Source organism: Cariama cristata, unplaced genomic scaffold, assembly GCF_000690535.1.
Source record: "Cariama cristata isolate BGI_N322 unplaced genomic scaffold, ASM69053v1 scaffold16746, whole genome shotgun sequence".
NCBI classification, from domain to species: domain Eukaryota; kingdom Metazoa; phylum Chordata; class Aves; order Cariamiformes; family Cariamidae; genus Cariama; species Cariama cristata.
In genome coordinates this window covers 3,439-19,831 of record NW_009621714.1, presented here as the reverse complement: position 1 = coordinate 19,831, position 16,393 = coordinate 3,439, and the positions used below count along the sequence as shown (strand labels likewise).

At 49.9% G+C, this 16,393-nt stretch overlaps 1 protein-coding gene across 1 annotated transcript in view; it reads left to right on the top strand.

The window, feature by feature from the left end:
- Window positions 1–7,704, top strand: part of TACR1 (tachykinin receptor 1) — a 15,396-nt gene extending 7,692 nt beyond the window's left edge. The window contains exons 2-5 of the mRNA XM_009702084.1: window positions 2,147–2,341; window positions 6,123–6,273; window positions 6,530–6,726; window positions 7,129–7,704. Of these exons, the coding sequence (XP_009700386.1) occupies window positions 2,147–2,341; window positions 6,123–6,273; window positions 6,530–6,726; window positions 7,129–7,420 (835 nt within the window). The 3' untranslated portion in view covers window positions 7,421–7,704. The remainder of the gene's footprint in view (window positions 1–2,146; window positions 2,342–6,122; window positions 6,274–6,529; window positions 6,727–7,128) is intronic.
- Window positions 7,705–16,393: the final 8,689 nt, after the last annotated feature.

The following is a 16,393-nucleotide window of genomic DNA, read 5'->3' as shown; positions in this document are numbered from 1 at the left end:
GTTGTTTTGATGTTGGGAAAAAAAAAAAAGGAAAAAAAAAGGAAGCAGTTATTAAAAAGTTAGTACAATTTTCTGCTTAGTGATATGATTATTATATAATTATATGATTTTTTTATATGAAATAATGGTCTAATTATTTACAGGATGTTTGTACATTTCTATCTATCCAGCTCCTTCAAGCAGCCCAGACCCTTTTTATTGCATTTTTTTCTTCCCCGTTGGAGCCCCTGTCTGGGAGAACTGCTGTTATTTCCATTTTTAATCCTGATGGGCAGTTGAACCCAGAGCATCCCCAAGGGAACATTTCAGAGGTCACTTGGGACCAACGGATTGGGAATCGCTGCCAACAAATAGGATTCGGGGTCAGTTTTCCCCAAAGCGCCGCTAGCTTGCTCCCTCCTGCCTCCCTGACCCCATCCTTGCAACACCAGCGTGGTCGGATGAATTTTGCCGTCTCCTTTCCACGAGACAGCATTGCAGACAAGTCAATGGCGGTTGGAAAGGTCTCCAGGCGATGCGGTTGGGGTTTAGTTCATCGTTACGGGGATTATTTGGATGTTTTATTAACCGCAAGGGCTTCTGCAGCTGCAAAGTGCTTTAAACCGATGAGGAAAGTCCTCTGAAATGCACTGGCAGAAACAAGGTCAGAGATGTAAAAGCATTTCTGGCTGGGTGCAGTCAAGCACCGGCTTTGCTTTCCGGAGGTCTCAGCCTCACATGGTTTTCCAAGCAAGTATTTCAACAGAAATCGCCCAACTTTTCTGGAAATCCCTCGTTTTCCACTGTTTGCATGCTTCAGCTTGAACCGACGGGTTAAGCATCAGCAGCAAACTTGGGCACGTGGACTTCTTGCTGCTTGGGAGCATAGACCCAGGGTAACCAGCTCTGAACCCCGTGATAAAGCCCACCCAAACCTCATCCAGCTCAGCAAACCCAGTAACAAGGCGCTCAGCCAACAACAGGCATTTGAAGGATGAGGAAGAGGAAGGAGACAAGTCCTGGCAGGGTCCCGGGAACCCGATCACAGTCTGACAAGGAGAACATGAGAAACGCGGATGCAGAAACCAGGAGATGTTGATGCAGCACTAACACCCGCTGCCTCGGCTCTTTCTAATCAGCTTCAATTTCAAGTACCAAACAGATTGTCGAGGGATATTTATTGGGTGGATTAGGTGGATTTTCAGCTGTGCAAAGGCGATAAGGTTTGGTACCCGGGGGCAGAGGAAGAGCTGACAGCAGTACCTCCTGCACATTTACAGACTAATCCCTACGACTTTGCCCCTGCAAGTGGCCACCCAAAAATGAAACATAGGGAGTATTTTCCATCTAGGAAAAAATTAAAAGCAAAAACTGTTGGTTCTCTGAAAGGAGAAGGGATGAAGGGAAAAACAGAGAAGGCTGCAAATGCCTTGGGCGATAACACATGCAGAGCAATGCAATATTTCTCCTCTCCCAAAGCTTGACGTGGACCAGGTGGGGAAATAAAATAAAAAATGTGACATTCTCACTTAATCTTTCCAGTGCTGCTGGCTGCTGCCAGTTTTGCAAAACCAGATCTGCAGAGGGAGAAATTCAATCCACCTTGTCGCCACTGGAGGTTTCCTCACGTATGATGACCGATGTTTGGAGGAAAGAGCCCACGAGCCGGGCAGATATAGGCGGCATCTCAGATCACCCATCCCACGCCGGCCCAACACTCTTATTTTTGGTTCTCCTCCTGTAACACTTGGCACTGTGATCTACCACAGAGATATGATGTTGTGTGGGTGCAAAACTACCAGGCGCTGCCAAAGCAGCTGCTGCCAGACGGCAGCATCACGGCTGGCTTGGTACAAACCTGGCTTTGCAGAAGCAGCCGGTTGCTGGTTGTGTTAGCGAAGCTGTTTTTCAGCTAAAAGTCAATGGGTGTCTCCAACGGGATTCAAATCCCGAGGGTAAGATGCTACGAGAGAATTAGAGCATTGGCTGGGGAATCCTCCATAAAGGGATTATTCGATGCTGTTTGCATCGTATGAGTGAGGGGCTGCCAGGATGCTTTAAGGAGGTGTCAAAAGTATGACCTCCATGCAAGGGAGACCTAAAACAGCCCCGAAAGCTGCAACATCGGGGCTTTCCAGCCTTGATTTCTCCTTTTCCCACCTTGCAGGTACATGGCTATCATCCACCCGCTGCAACCCCGGCTCTCGGCCACCGCCACCAAGGGGGTCATCGGCGTCATCTGGCTCCTAGCTTTCCTGCTGGCCTTCCCCCAGGGTTACTACTCGGTGACAGAGGAGCTGCCAGGCCGGCTGGTGTGTCTGGTGGAGTGGCCGGAGCACAGCACCAACGTGTACGGAAAAACGTGAGTTGAACTCTTCTGCCAGTGGGGACAAGTCACCGTACAGAAAAATCACCAAAAAAAGTATAAAAAACAGGAAGTGGGGAAGGATGGGAATGGCTCAAAGCTCCTTGGGATGGGGAAATCCTCCCCCCACCCTAGCAAGAGCCAGTGGCACAGGGCTGACGTTAGCAAAATCTCCATCCATACCATCTTGGGGCACATTAAGGGTAATTAAGGTGACTTCAGTGCTGCTTGTGGTCCAGGCATTGCCCTGTGCTGTGCCATGCTCCCTGCCCTTCTTGAATGCTCATCCTTGAGGGAGACTCGTGTAAAGCCGCTGAGACGCAGTACTGTGGCTGTGGGGCTGGGGTCTGCATTGCCCCCAGGGGCTCATTCATACGTGCAGCACTTTTCCTGCAACCCACATCTCTAAAGGCTTCCTGGGGCAAGAGTTATTCCTGCAAGAGGTAAATAGGGGTTTAGGCCAGGCAATAACAGAAAAAAAAACTGGTTTGGGATTTACCGAGTCCAAATGCCACAAAATTCACTCAACAGCTTAAAGCCCAGCTACAAAAAGGGGCTCTGTGGCATCAGCTCAGGCTGGGAGGCAAACGCAGGGCTAGGAGGGCTCAACAGGAATCTCCTTCCTTCCCGTTAAGGGGCCGGCTAATTAAATGTGGCATTTCCAAAGGGTCCGGCAACCCTGCTGGTGTGCTAGCACAGCGGTCCTCCATGGTTTGCTCTCTGAAGTCCGTGAGACATGCGGGAAGTTAAATGTCACACGTTAAGGAAAAAAGACGGGAAAGAAAAAGAAAGCATTTGTGATTTCCAGTCCCGTGGAGCAATGGATTAGGGCTGGGAAATTGTGCTGGAGCCAAAGCAGGGGACACCCGCGCATGGAGAGGTGTTTAAAGCCAACGTTTATCTTCTTTATTTGCATTGCAAGGCAGGTATGGCGAGAACTAAGCTAGGGCTGGCCCAGCTGATCTCCAGAGGTGTTTTCCAACCTTAAGTATTCCAGGCCACCGTGATAAATACAGCCAGCACAAAGAAATGCCACTGGCTTAGCCAGCCCACGTGGCCGGGATAGGGCTGAGCCCCCCTAGACTGAAGCAGCAACCGGCGCAAGCTCAGGGCCTGACTTGGACAGATCGTTTGCCGTTCAGACATACACTGGGGCCGTCACTTTTTCAAATAGCTAAATCAAGAGAAAAATGCCACCATTAACCTATGAATGATTTGCCGCTGGGAGCCAGGCGCCGCTTCAAAGCCTGAGCATCCCATGCTCTTTGGCGAGCCAGGGCTCTGCAGACAGACGAGGGCAGGCAGGAAAGCTGGGAAAGCAGATGCGAAGCAGAAGCTTTTAAATAGCCAAACCCCAAATAATTTGGTGGGGATTGAAAATAACTTGCAGGTCAGCAGCGTCTCTCCAAACCTCACGTGCTCATTTGCACAGCGTAGAGCCCGAGATGTTATTTTACCACCCCAAAATAACTTTGCAGGGACAGGTGGTTTGACAGAGTCACTGTCAAACACCCTTCCCTGCTCGCATGGCCTTGGTGCGGTTATTTAAGGAAGGCGCAAGCGGCAGCTGGCTTGTTTGCAATGCTGTGATGGAAAATAATATTATTCTTTCAGTCCATTGTGAAATAGTGGACTCTTTCAGCACCAAGGGGTCCTTCCTCTTGGCAAACAGAGCCCAGAAAGCACAACCCTGGCACGCAGAGGGTAAGAGAGACCAAGAAGTGCACACGAGGGTTTTTTTTCACTGGGAAAAGGTACCCATTCTCAGCCTGTTCATATGTGGGGAAGTGGACGAAGAGCTTGGTGCAGGCGAGACGCGTCTGCAACAGGAGCCGGCAATTCAGCTCGATTCGATTCAGCGGCTGCTCACCGCCGCTAACCACCAATTCCCTCTCCTGCTTTTGGTTTCTAAAGAGACGTCTGATCTATTCCAATTGCATTAGCTGCCATTTCGGTTCGTTAAGGGAAGGGGAAAAGCTGCTCCACTCGCCAGCTCCTCTGGGAGATAACAGCCCGCGGCGACCGTCTGGGCTTTGTAAGGCAAAAGGAGATGGCAGCCCCCTCCTCCAACGTCACTGTCCCATCGCTCCTACCGGCTCCTCCATCCTATACCACACCCTAAATCCCCACACCGAAGACCTTTAAATTACAAAACCCAGGCTTCTCTAAGCGCTCTAATCCTGCAATTCTTGTAGACAGAATAACAGACAAATGGTTTCACACAGAGACCAGTTTTAAGCACCTAGGGTCCAAAAAATATCTCACAGGGCTCTTTGGAAATCCCTGTCCCTACCATGCCCAGGCAGCTCTGAAAATAAGGGTCCGTCTTACTTACATTATCTAACAGCTCCTCTGGGGCATTTCTGCATCGCTCTCAGCTGTTTGCAGCTGGTTTAAGACCCTGCACTACATGGGAACCACAATGAAATCTTCATCGCGGAGCCACAAAGACGCCTCTTTAATTAGCAAAATAGAAAACAGCCCTACAAAATCCAGCTCAAATGCAATTAGCGCTGGGCGAAGAGGAGGTCAGATGAGATTGTAGGTACAAAACAAGGAGGAGATGGCATGGCAGCACAGGTCCGGGGCCAAGTCCATTCCCTGCAGGAGTCGCACCAGACACGAGCCTGAGCCATTTGTTACACTTTGGAGATATTATTCAATCAAAGCTTCCACGAGCATGAGCAAGTGCAAGAGCAAAGCGTGGCTACAGGGTCTGAACTGCCCTGAGCAGATGCAGCACCTTGCATTCGAGCCAGGCACGCACCCCAAAAACGCACGCAAAGACCCTAAAGCTATTGGAAGAAAACTACCTCTGGACCTGGCAGCACGCGTGATGCTTTGCGAGCCAGCAGTGTACAAGCCAGCCACATTTCTGTACCGCTATTGCTCATCTTTCTGCAGGGGAGAGAGGTTTTTGCAAGCTCCGATGGTAGGAAGGAACCTGCAAGGTCAAACCGCCCATCCCCATCCTGTTTGTTAGAAACAACATTATTTTTTTTCCTTCTAAAACCAGCTACTATTTAAAATAAATCCTTCACTGCAATCCCAGTGGCTATTGCAGCCTGCCACGGCTCCACCAAACTCACGACAAAAGACTCCCAAGCCTGTGCTAACAGTTTAATCCAGACCCTCTCATTCGATACCTGTTGTAAACAGACACAAAGCTCCTGCCCTTTCCACGAGCCTGGAGGACTGACCCGGCCGCTGAATTCACAGGAAAGTCTTAATAAACCTTCAGGACAAGGGTTTAGGCTGTGGTTTTGGGGACTGGGGTTATGCCTTGTGCCACCTGAGCCCAGCTAAACTGATGGTGGACCAGGATTTAGGCAAGCTGCATCCAAGACCCAGTGTTTGCCCTGCAGGGAAAGCCTTTATTTCTTCAGCTTAATATTCCCATCCTTTATATGTCACAAAACCCCCATTTGCTCCTGCAGGGCTGCCAGATAAAAGGGGTGATAAGAGCAAGTGTTCATCTCTAGGATGATTTGGGGTGTAAACAGAGCAGAAGCGAGAGTAGAGACACTTCAGCTAAAACATCCTTGCCTTACGACGGTAACATAAGCTCTTCACTGGCCTCTACATCCCATCCCAAGATGGTGCAAGGATGCCAAAGGCTGGCAGCAGAGCGTTGGAAAAGATGGGGGTGAAAGTAGGGAGCCCTTCCCGGCCTGAGCTCTGCAGGAATTGTGCCAAATTCTCTTTGCCTTCAAGCTTGGTTTGCAAGAAAAAGACTGAATAGGTAGAGGACACACTCAACGACCACCGTTTTTTCTAGGTATCACTTCTGCATGACCATCCTGATCTACTTCTTGCCACTTCTGGTGATAGGGTGTGCCTACACTGTGGTGGGTATCACCCTCTGGGCGAGCGAGATACCCGGTGACTCCTCCGACCGCTACCACGAGCAGGTCTCAGCTAAGCGGAAGGTAAGGAGCTCCGAGCATGGTAGGAGCCATAATTCATGCCCAATCCCAACTAACCACAGCCAAAAATACTTCATTGGGGTGGAAACACGTCAGGACTTGTTGCATGGCTGTTGCTAATGGAGCAGAGAGCATCCTCCAGATCTCTGTCTTCCATGAACGTGCATGGTTTAAGCAAGATGTCAATCATGTGCTCCCAGTTGGAAAGGTCCAGCTGTGGGGGATGACTTTGCTTCCTTGCCCTCTCTTCTCCGCACAGGTAGTGAAGATGATGATCATCGTGGTATGCACGTTCGCGCTGTGCTGGCTGCCCTACCACATCTACTTCACCCTGCAGTATTTCAGCCCCGAGTGGTACCTGCAGAAGTTCATCCAGCAGGTCTACCTGGCTATCATGTGGCTGGCCATGAGCTCCACCATGTACAACCCCATCATCTACTGCTGCCTCAACGACAGGTGGGTTTCCAGTGTCCTTTGGCAGCACCTCAGTGTAACGGGGAGGGGAGGAGGGGGAGATACAGCAGGCTCTGATGGAGAAGAGTATGGATGGAGAGTTTTTCCAGGATGGTTCTGTCCCATCCTCTGCCAGGGGCTGCTTCCAGCAGATGCAGGGACGATACAATACTCACCTAAATAAGTCTTTCCTAAAGCCCCTGTGGGATTTCAGGGCAGGTATCAAAACAGTCCCGACTCCTAATTGGGATTTAGCAGTGGTTTTTTTCTGCCCTTAGTGAAAAGTAGCATTTTTGTTGTTGTTGTTTAGCAGTGCTTAGCTCTGTCTTCCCACTCCTAGCGAGGTCCTTTTGCCATCTCCACGTCCCTCACCCCTGCCTTTCCCCATCTCTTCTGTTCCCCCAGGTTTCGCGTGGGGTTCAAACATGCATTTCGGTGGTGCCCGTTCGTCAGCGCTGGTGAGTACGAGGGCCTGGAAATGAAGTCAGCCAGGTACCTGCAGACACAGAGCAGCATGTACAAGGTCAGCCGGATAGAGACCACCGTGTCCTTGGCGGTTGGCGCGGCTGAAGAGGAGCTGGAGGAGAGCAGCAAGGCCAAGCGTCTCTCCGTAGACATGACCTCCAATGGCTCCTCCCGCAGCGACTCCAAAACGGTCTCCGAAAGCTTCAGCTTCTACTCCAACACGCTCACCTAAGCAGCTCCCCGGCTCCGTCGGCCATTCACAAGGATGCCATCATCCCCTTTCCCTCACCGGGATGCTCCAGTGCTCAATCCACCCAGCGTCATCACCCCAGTTTGTGACGTGCCAGCTTTTTTCTGTGCTGTTTTACCGTCTCTTGCTGTGCCGCTCGTTCGCTCACCATCCTGGGGCGAGCCCAAGAGCAAAAGCTTTGGATTAGTTTCATGTGCTCCACCGTGGCTCGTGTCCAAACACAAAGGAGGTTTGGGTGGCCTCTGCCTTGCTCGCTGCCTGTCCAACCCACCACGTGCCGGGCGTGTGGATGCAGAAATGGGACAAAGCTGGGTTTTCCTCCTAAACCATAAGTACAGCATTGGCAGGTGCTTCCCTGCTCTCTGCAAGGCAGCAGGGATCTCCCAGTGCATCCCACTCCACAGGAAAATGACCCAGTCTTGCATTTTCCTCTTCCCACCTTTACTTTCTTTCTCCCTATCACTCTCAGTTGAATATCCAGAGGGGTATTCAATTTAAAAATCCAGCAAAAAAAGCTGTTTTCAACTTCAGGAGCCTGTACCTCCATGGGGCACCACCGGCCACTCCCCGCTTCAACTCAGATCCAGGCATTTCTGCACCATCTCGGCTCATCTCTGGCATCCCTCTGCACCATGGTCTTCTGTTGCCACGGCACAGCCCGTCGAAACAGGGCTCTCGAAAAGGATTTCTGAACTGAGACAGACTTTGGTTGCTGTTAATCAACCGTACGTGCCAAAAGCAATCACTGTGATTTCCTAAAAGGCCCAAGATGATGTCTCCTGGATAGATTTTGGAAGCCTGTGGAAGTCTGGAGAAGATGACACTGACCACACTAAAATCTTTTTCACAACCTGGAAATGTCTGGAACTGCACAGAAAGGGGCACGGTAGGATTCCGTCAGAAAAACAAAGGTTTGCCAGCATACAAGGTTTGCAGGGAGACAAGAATTTTGCAGACAGTTTTTGCTCAGAGGAGAGCTGAAATGATTCGCTTTCCAGATTTTGTTTTAATCAGGGAAACTTTTTTCTTTTCGTCTCCCTGTCTTTTGCATAAAACATTAAGTTTATGATGTGTACATGGATATATCGAATATTTTAGTTCTGTTACGGTGGATAATTTTCACTGGGGCTGTTCATAGCAAGGGGGTCTTTGGTCAGTAAATGTATGAACGTACACTGAAAGGGGGGGAAAAAGTAAATAAAATGAGAAGTGGGCAAACTTGCCTTGCTGGGAACAAACCCACAAGTTTGGGGGCAATTGTATCGACAGCTCCTTGCTGCTGGTCCACTCTCTCACTTTTGGTGTAGAAATCGGACTCCTAAAATGGATTCACTGCAAGACAGAAATGCTGGGGAGCTACATGACAGATTTGCACAGGGCGGGGAAACTGCTCATTCATGTTAAAAGAGCTGACCATCGGATCCTGCTGAGCACACAGCAGGTTCTAAAGTAAAGCAGAGATGACTTCTGGAGCTTTTCAACTCTTCAGCCTCCAAACTGGCTGTTGGAATACCCAGTCATTAATAAATCCCCAGCCACGATGGTTCTTGGAGATAAAAATACACATATTTAAGCAATGACTCCAGCAGAAATTAAATGAACGGGCAAATAGATGGATCCAAGAGCAACAAGAAGACTGCAAAACCAGACTGACAAGAATGATCATGTTTACCCAAAATCCTGCCAAGTGCCATCAGCAAGGAGCAGCTCTTCCAGCCACGTCCACGCTCCTCCCGACTGCTGCGACTTTGCGACCTTACCAACTGCCATGTGCTTCAGGCACACCCTGGACTACACTATTTTTTTCCTGCTTAAACTTCCCCTTCTCACTGTTCTCGTCGCCTTAAGACATAGTCCCTTGCTGCTGTCTCCCGCAACCCTGCAGCGTGGAGAATGGGGAATGGCACAAGCCTGCCTGGGGATTTGGGTCTACAAAAAGCCACCAGCCCCAGGCAGCAGCGATTGAAGGGATGAGCGATGCCAAGGGTTTTAACGCAAGGGTTGGACTAGGAAACTTTTCCCACCAACTCCACCGGAGCTGTGCTACCAATACACGAGAAGGTGCTACAAACCAGAGCCAAATTCTGATTTACTGCCAGCTGCCAACCCAAATTCAAAATTAAAATGAAACCAAGCATCTCAAAACGGTCTACAGAGCCACATAAGGCAAGCAGGGACCTGCTCCATACACCCCACGCACAAGAGTTTGTATCAGGTTGTAAGCCTACAGAAGTCAGCATTTACAGGAAAAAAAAAGCGTGTACACATATATATATAACGATGCTGCCCTTTTGTCCTCCACGTTTTATGCCCCAAGGATGCTGTGATCATGAGATGTGCAGAGAAATGACGACTGTCTTCTCACAAGCAACGCTCAGCTTGAAACATGGGATAACCCCAAGGGCATGCATGGCGACATCAATTCAAGTCGACAGTTTACAGCCTGAAACGCTTCTTGTGCATCTTGTAGAAAACTCTCTCTTCAGATAAAGTGGGGAAAATTCCCACCCGTTATAAATAGTGCCAACGGCCGCAGCGGAGCCTGCCTGGGACGCCCAAGCTGATGGGAACCTGCCAAGGGATCATTTAACAGATGGAGACCAATGCAGGAAAACCAAAATGTTCTGTGTAAATGGGTAAAACACATCCAAACCCAGGTTTTCCTTTCTCCCCTCGAAGCGCCAAGTTATTTTACCAGTGAAGGTAGGAACAGGGACAAGGCTCTCTTCACATTTAGGATCTAGGCCAACCCACAACATGGGATGTTTGGGCCAGGTCCGTGTCCACGCACGTGACACGCGTCAGGCAATGTTAGCTGGTTTCACCAACCTCGGGATGCTCTGTGCGTGCAAAAGCCACAGAGAAGTCTTCTTTTGAAGACTGAAAAGCCTCAAACAAGATGCCCCTGCTCAGGCTTGGGGATGGGACATCTAACCATACGGCGAGTCCGGTCTCTGCATTATTTCCAGCTCTCCTTTCAAACAGGTCAGCTGTCATACAGAGGCTTTGTCTGGTTCCCTGGTTTGCTTGCAGATCTCTGGTTAGAGATTCAATTGCAGAGCAAGACAGTTTCTTTCTCTCTTTCCTGACTCTCTGAAATGCAAAACACTAGCATCTGGGGAGAATCACTCAGCAGGTCTGCACACATCCCTTTGCCATCTCCTCCTTGAGGGCACACAGACAACTCCCACCGTCGTTAAGGGGAGCTGCCTGAGCCCAATTACAATGCACTCCAGGCCAAAACCAATGCGGAAGGGAGCTCTGAAACCCAAATCCCAGCCTGAAGCCATCTCCTTACCCCCAAGGGATTGATTATAAGCTCAGGTTTGCTTCCTGGCACTCAGAAATTGCTCTTCCCACCTCGCTCCCAGCAGGAGCATGGAGCAGCAAACCTCTCTCTCCATACATACCTTGAGGTCTGCTCTGTTGCTCCAAAATACAACATTTACACCCCATTTCATGTGTAACCATTTATCTTCCACCAGCTCAAAACAATAAACAGCAAAAGCCAAGCAGGCTCTTCTGCTTGCCAGAAAAATGAAGCAGCTTTGCAAACGTGGAAGTCAAAGCAAAGCAGGCGGTACGGATCCCCATCGTTTGTAGTGCACGTAACGGGATTGCCGGTAGACATGCAAAAGGCTGCCCGCCTATCACTTATCCTTATTATTATTTTTATTTTGCTGTCCCTCGAGGGATGCAGTCGCTGCTTGGCCCAGCCGAGCACACCGCATCTGCCAGCGGGTATCCGCTCTTTGCTGTGTATTTCCGCAGGGCTGACGGTGTTGGGTTTGGTTTTTTTTAGCATGCTGTGTCCTAGCCAGAGCCTTCCTGCGAAATCACACAACCAAAGTGCCCAGCCCAACAGCTCCTAGCTTCCGCTTACCTTTAAAATAATAATTAAAAAAACAAAACAACACCTCTGAGGCTTCAGGAATCTGTTACTAATCTACTGAACACACCATCCTGCCCCCAGAAAACCTGTCTCCAGCTGAATAATTAATACAGCAGTTACATTGCAAAGTTTAACATGCAAATAGCCCCTTTTCCCGTGGTATATCCGCCCAAAAATGCCATCTCTGCTGGAAGCTAAATCACACTTGTCAGTTAAACGCAGCGATCACGGCACCCCAGGGAAGGGACAGTGAGTCCCAAGAGCAGCTGAGGATGAGAGGTGACTCTCGGGTGTCTCTGCCCTTAAAACTTTCCATCCCAGACAAAAAGGCTCCTGATTCTGTGCAATACGATACAGTCGGGGCCAGGAGGGGAGCGAGGGGATGAGAGGGCCTGCAAGGGACATCTGGGGTTTGGTATTTGGTGTGTGCGGCAGCTGACGGGAGCTTTGTGGGAAGTTCTTCCCACGGTAGCATCTCTGCAGAGAAAGAGTCCGACCCTCCTCCCCAAAATGGTCTCTCTCTGATCGTCAGGTTTGTCCAAATGGATTTTCATAAATAAATGTTTCTTTTCTGAGACCGTGTTGCAGCCAGTTAATTAGCCAGCAACGATGAGAGGCGGCAACGGGAGGAGAAGCGGTAAAAGGTGGCAAAGCCAAAACCAGGTGAAAAGAGGGGGGAAAGGCAGCCGGCGGGGTTGGGGCAACCTTCGGGGCGAGGAGTATACTCTGAAATTTCACCACTACAGCAAGAAAAAGGGTAACCCTCAAAACTCAGCCATCTGCAAAGCCAGGACCAGCCGCGTGTCACCGACTGCCGAAGCACAGGAAAGACTCGAATCGCTCCTCGAAGGCATGCAGGACTTACCGGCCACTCGCTTCTCCACACAGGGCTGAAGCAGACGGGTGACTCGAGGGTTGTCCGTCAGCGCTGGCATTCCCACCTATTCAGCTGGCGGCGAGGCAGAGCGATTCCCTTGACGAAGCGGCTAACGCGCTTGGCTCCGCTTTCTGCTTTGGGCTTCCCAAATCCTACTACTCCGCTGGGGCAGGCACCGGGACAGCACAATTCTTGACTTTCCAAGACCTCACCACCTTGATGGGAGAGAAAGTGTGAGCATAAGGAGCAACCAGCCATGCTTCACCTCCCAGAGCAAAGCCCCCAACCCAGCCAGCCCTTGCAATCAGCTCCAGCCGGCTGTAATTTGCAGTTTTTAATTAGAGGAGCATTGCCGAGGCACAGCTGATTGGCATCACTTGCCAAAGGCCCTGTCCCATGTGCCTATTAAGCTCTCGTTATTTATTTTCATGGGTTATTTTATCATGCAAAAGGGAGAGAAGAAATAAACAGTGTCACGCACTGCTGCCGTGCCGTGCTTTGTGCAGGCATCTGCTTCCAGCCAAGCTTCCTCGCAGCCGGAGCCCATGAGCAGATCCCACTTTGCAGCAGGATTCAGCACGTCAGATCCAAAGGAGGGGTCATTTTATTTGTCGGCATCAATGCATCACCTTTCCCAGGAGGGTTCATACCTGTTCTTAAACACCCCTGCACGCACACACTAGATAAAAGTGATGAGAACATGCTTACTGGGTATTAAAAATACTCATCAGCCACAGCAATTCGCTGCAGAAATGGTATGGGGAAATCCAAATTCCTCATGCCCCGGTTCATCCCAGTTTGCGCATTTCCTCCATCTGCAATCCGACATGAAAACCCTCAAAAATCAAGAGCTACCTGGGGGGTTTATGTCAGGGTTGAGGCTCTGGGGACAATTTAAGGTGGTTCTTTTAGAAAGGAGGGAAGGGACAGATACAGGGATTATTCCCTGCATTTGCAGCCTGGCGAACGACTGGGAGCTCTTCTCTATCATCATCCTCCTTCCCTAGCTGAGGCCTTTGCCACTTGTTGCATGCCACAGTACCCTCACACCGCAGGCAAGACACATCGGCAGAGTCACCGCTGTGCCCGCAGGGCCCACGGGTGTCACCGGCAGGGTGAAACCTGGATCCGCACCTGCTCAAGCCGAGACAGCCCAGGAGAAAGCAGGAGCAGACTAAAGGTGACACCCGCAGAGCAAAGCCCTGGGTGTCACCCCCGCTTTGGTGTCTTTTTATAGCTGCTCTCAGCCACCACAGCAAGTTTTGCAGACTTCAATGAACCCATCAATCTGATTTTTCTGCTATGGCAAAGACACAAGTTCAACTTAATTAACATTTATGGATTCCACAGTGTTTTGCATAAATGTTTGCTTAATACACAAGTCAAAAATATCCCCAGAAAATGAAAATTAAAGATAGTTAATGGCTTGCAGCTATGCACCAGTGTGTAAACTGGGGTTTCCATAGCACCAAGCGGTCTGTTAGATCATTATGACAAAGTTAGAGCTTAAAGAGAAACAACTTGAGTTTAAAGCGTACAGAGGAAAGCAGATTCTTCATGTTCTGCATTCGACTTCATGAGCTGCCCACTTCAATTTCCGTGCAGATTGCAGCAGGTTTTGGTTTCCCCGCTGCAAACAGGGCTACTTGGTGGAGGATTGCAGGCCACGGAGCAGCAGTGTCTGGTTATTTAGACAAGCAATTACTTCTTGTTACTGAACTAAATGAATCAAGCATTAGCTAATGAAACATTGAGAATCCACAGTGGCGATTCAAAAATCAACCCAACCCAGCCGCAAAGCGTGAAATGAGGATTAACCACAGTTTTCATATTCTTGGTGCCAAGTAACCACGACAAAAGCACCTTCCTTCTCATCGGCGAGATGCAAATGCCTGAGAAGCTCCTAAGGAAAGAAAAGGTGTGGGTGACAGTGATGATTGCTTAAATAGAATGCTCAAGCGTGGCGACAACTGTAATAGGCTTGATTAAAAGCCAAATATTATTAATTTGAGCAATTTAATGGGCAGGGAAGTGTGTCGCAGAAGGGTCTAGGAAACCCAGTGTGATCCGTGCTCTCACTACACAAGATCAGGGTTGCGTCCTGGAAGACATCCCAGGATGGAGATCCCACCCAGGGCGGGCTGTGCCACAGCTAACGCACCCACTCCTCTGCCACACCGATCCTGCCTTTCCCCCTTCCCTTTCCCTGTAAGGAAGTTACAAGTTAGGCAGTTAGAAGCCTCCCAAAGAAAAAATATCCTGGTTACAGAAGACCAAGGTGCCAAGAAAAAATAAAAGCCCTTCCTGAAGCCACAGTCATTCTCAATAGCAGCAATTCAGGCTGAAAAGAGCATTACCATGCAAAGCACCTCCAAAAACATTATTCCTGTTATTGCAAAGCAGATTGTGCCGTCCAGGTTGATTAAAAAGGTTTCAGGGAGGTAATGAGAGTAATTTTCAATAGACGCAAAAGGAGAAAGAGAGAAAAGGAGGCTTGTTCTGAATCACTCTGCTTTCTGCAGAGGCACGCAGCCATGATACAGCAACAGCAGATAATATCTGTATTGAGGGATGCGTAGCTGATTATTACAAGCTGTTCACCGTCCAAAAGCTTCTCTGATGCACGGCATAATCAAACGGCTGCAAATTTGCATTTAAATTGAGGAATTTAGGAATCCACACCCCAAAGGAGAGCAGGCCTCCTCGGGTGACACTTGCGGCATCTCACAGCCTTCACAGAGGAAGACAAAAATCCTGCGTGACTTCAGCCACCTCCCACCCCCCCCCAAAGCCTGTCCTGTTGCCCTTTGCCAGGACACGTCTCCAAAAGATGTGATTGATACCCACGCCCGAACTGTGCAGCAGCAATAACCCTCCAGAGAGCGGAGTCCCTATTAGATGGGTTTGTGTTAAGATTTTTGTCTTGCAGCTCTGACATTGTCAGCGTTACAACCTCTCCCCCCCAAAACCCCCCAGGTGTTCAACAGACCCCACCCACACCAGGATTTGATCAGCAGCACAAAAAAAAAAGGCCACAAAACTGGTGGCAGAGGCACACGGGGGACATCTCCAGGGACTTCCGAGTCACTCGGCATGCCCAAGGGATGCAGACAGTGTCCTCCAGAGCGGCTCTGGCCTGAGATGCTCCCTCAAGATCTGCCAACAAGATCCTCCCCGAGGACTGCACCCACGCTCAGCGCAAGCAGAGCAGCTCAGTGAAACAAGCTGTCCTGCTCTGCAAACCGCTGTCTTCTCCTCCCCAAACAGGGCACCCGCAGCACCCTCAAAGGTATTAGCACCTCTGAAAACACCCGTCCAGTTGGCAGCCTCTGCAAGGACTCAGAGCCCAACATCCCACCGATTTCCCCTGGGAAAAATCGCCAAGTTTGCTCTCTGGGATTCAGGCCCCGTGCATACACCAGTCCCGCTCTCCTCTCCCCCATGCAGATAGAGCTGGAGGAGCTCAGCTCTGCCGTAAGCCCCTCATTCACAAGCACCAACCTAGTTCGAAATGATCATTTCAAACTGCTGAGAGTCCTAAATCACAAAAGAAATGGAAGTGAATTAACAAGCCACTGACCCAGCCAACCCATCCAACATCTCTGCAGCAAGTTCCTGCACTCAGAAACGATTGCGGTGTAATTCTCGGGGGCTGCAGGCTGGCGACTGCGTCCGGACCAGCCTGCCCATTTTTCTTCCCTTCGCTTAAAAGGGAAAGTTGCCAAGAACAACGTGAGACATCGCGTGGGCACAGCCAGACAAAAGCCGGGGAGAGGTACAGCCTCCTCTTGCTGCTGCTCAAGAGGATTTAGAGCTCATCACACCCCTCATCTGCTCTCAACCTCACAATCTTATCTTGATTGTTCCGGCAGGACCTTGAGGACTTTTCCTCAGCTGGAAGTGCAAGCCCATGCTGTGACCGTGCTACTGATGATTTATACATCACTGCACTTGAGGAGTTAATTTTGTATTTTGAGTTTACAGCCATTACCGGGCCTGTGAAATCCTGGATTTTACAGTACAAGTGCTTTATCTGGTGATAAAACACAAGAAATGAGAGCACAAAAGGTCAGATGATTACTGCTCATCACAAATGAGCCAGGCGCCTGCAAAGGGCGAAGCCAGTGGGGCCATCCTGAGCTCCGAAACCCCGCAGGATGGTCCTTCGCACGCCAGCCTCCTCACT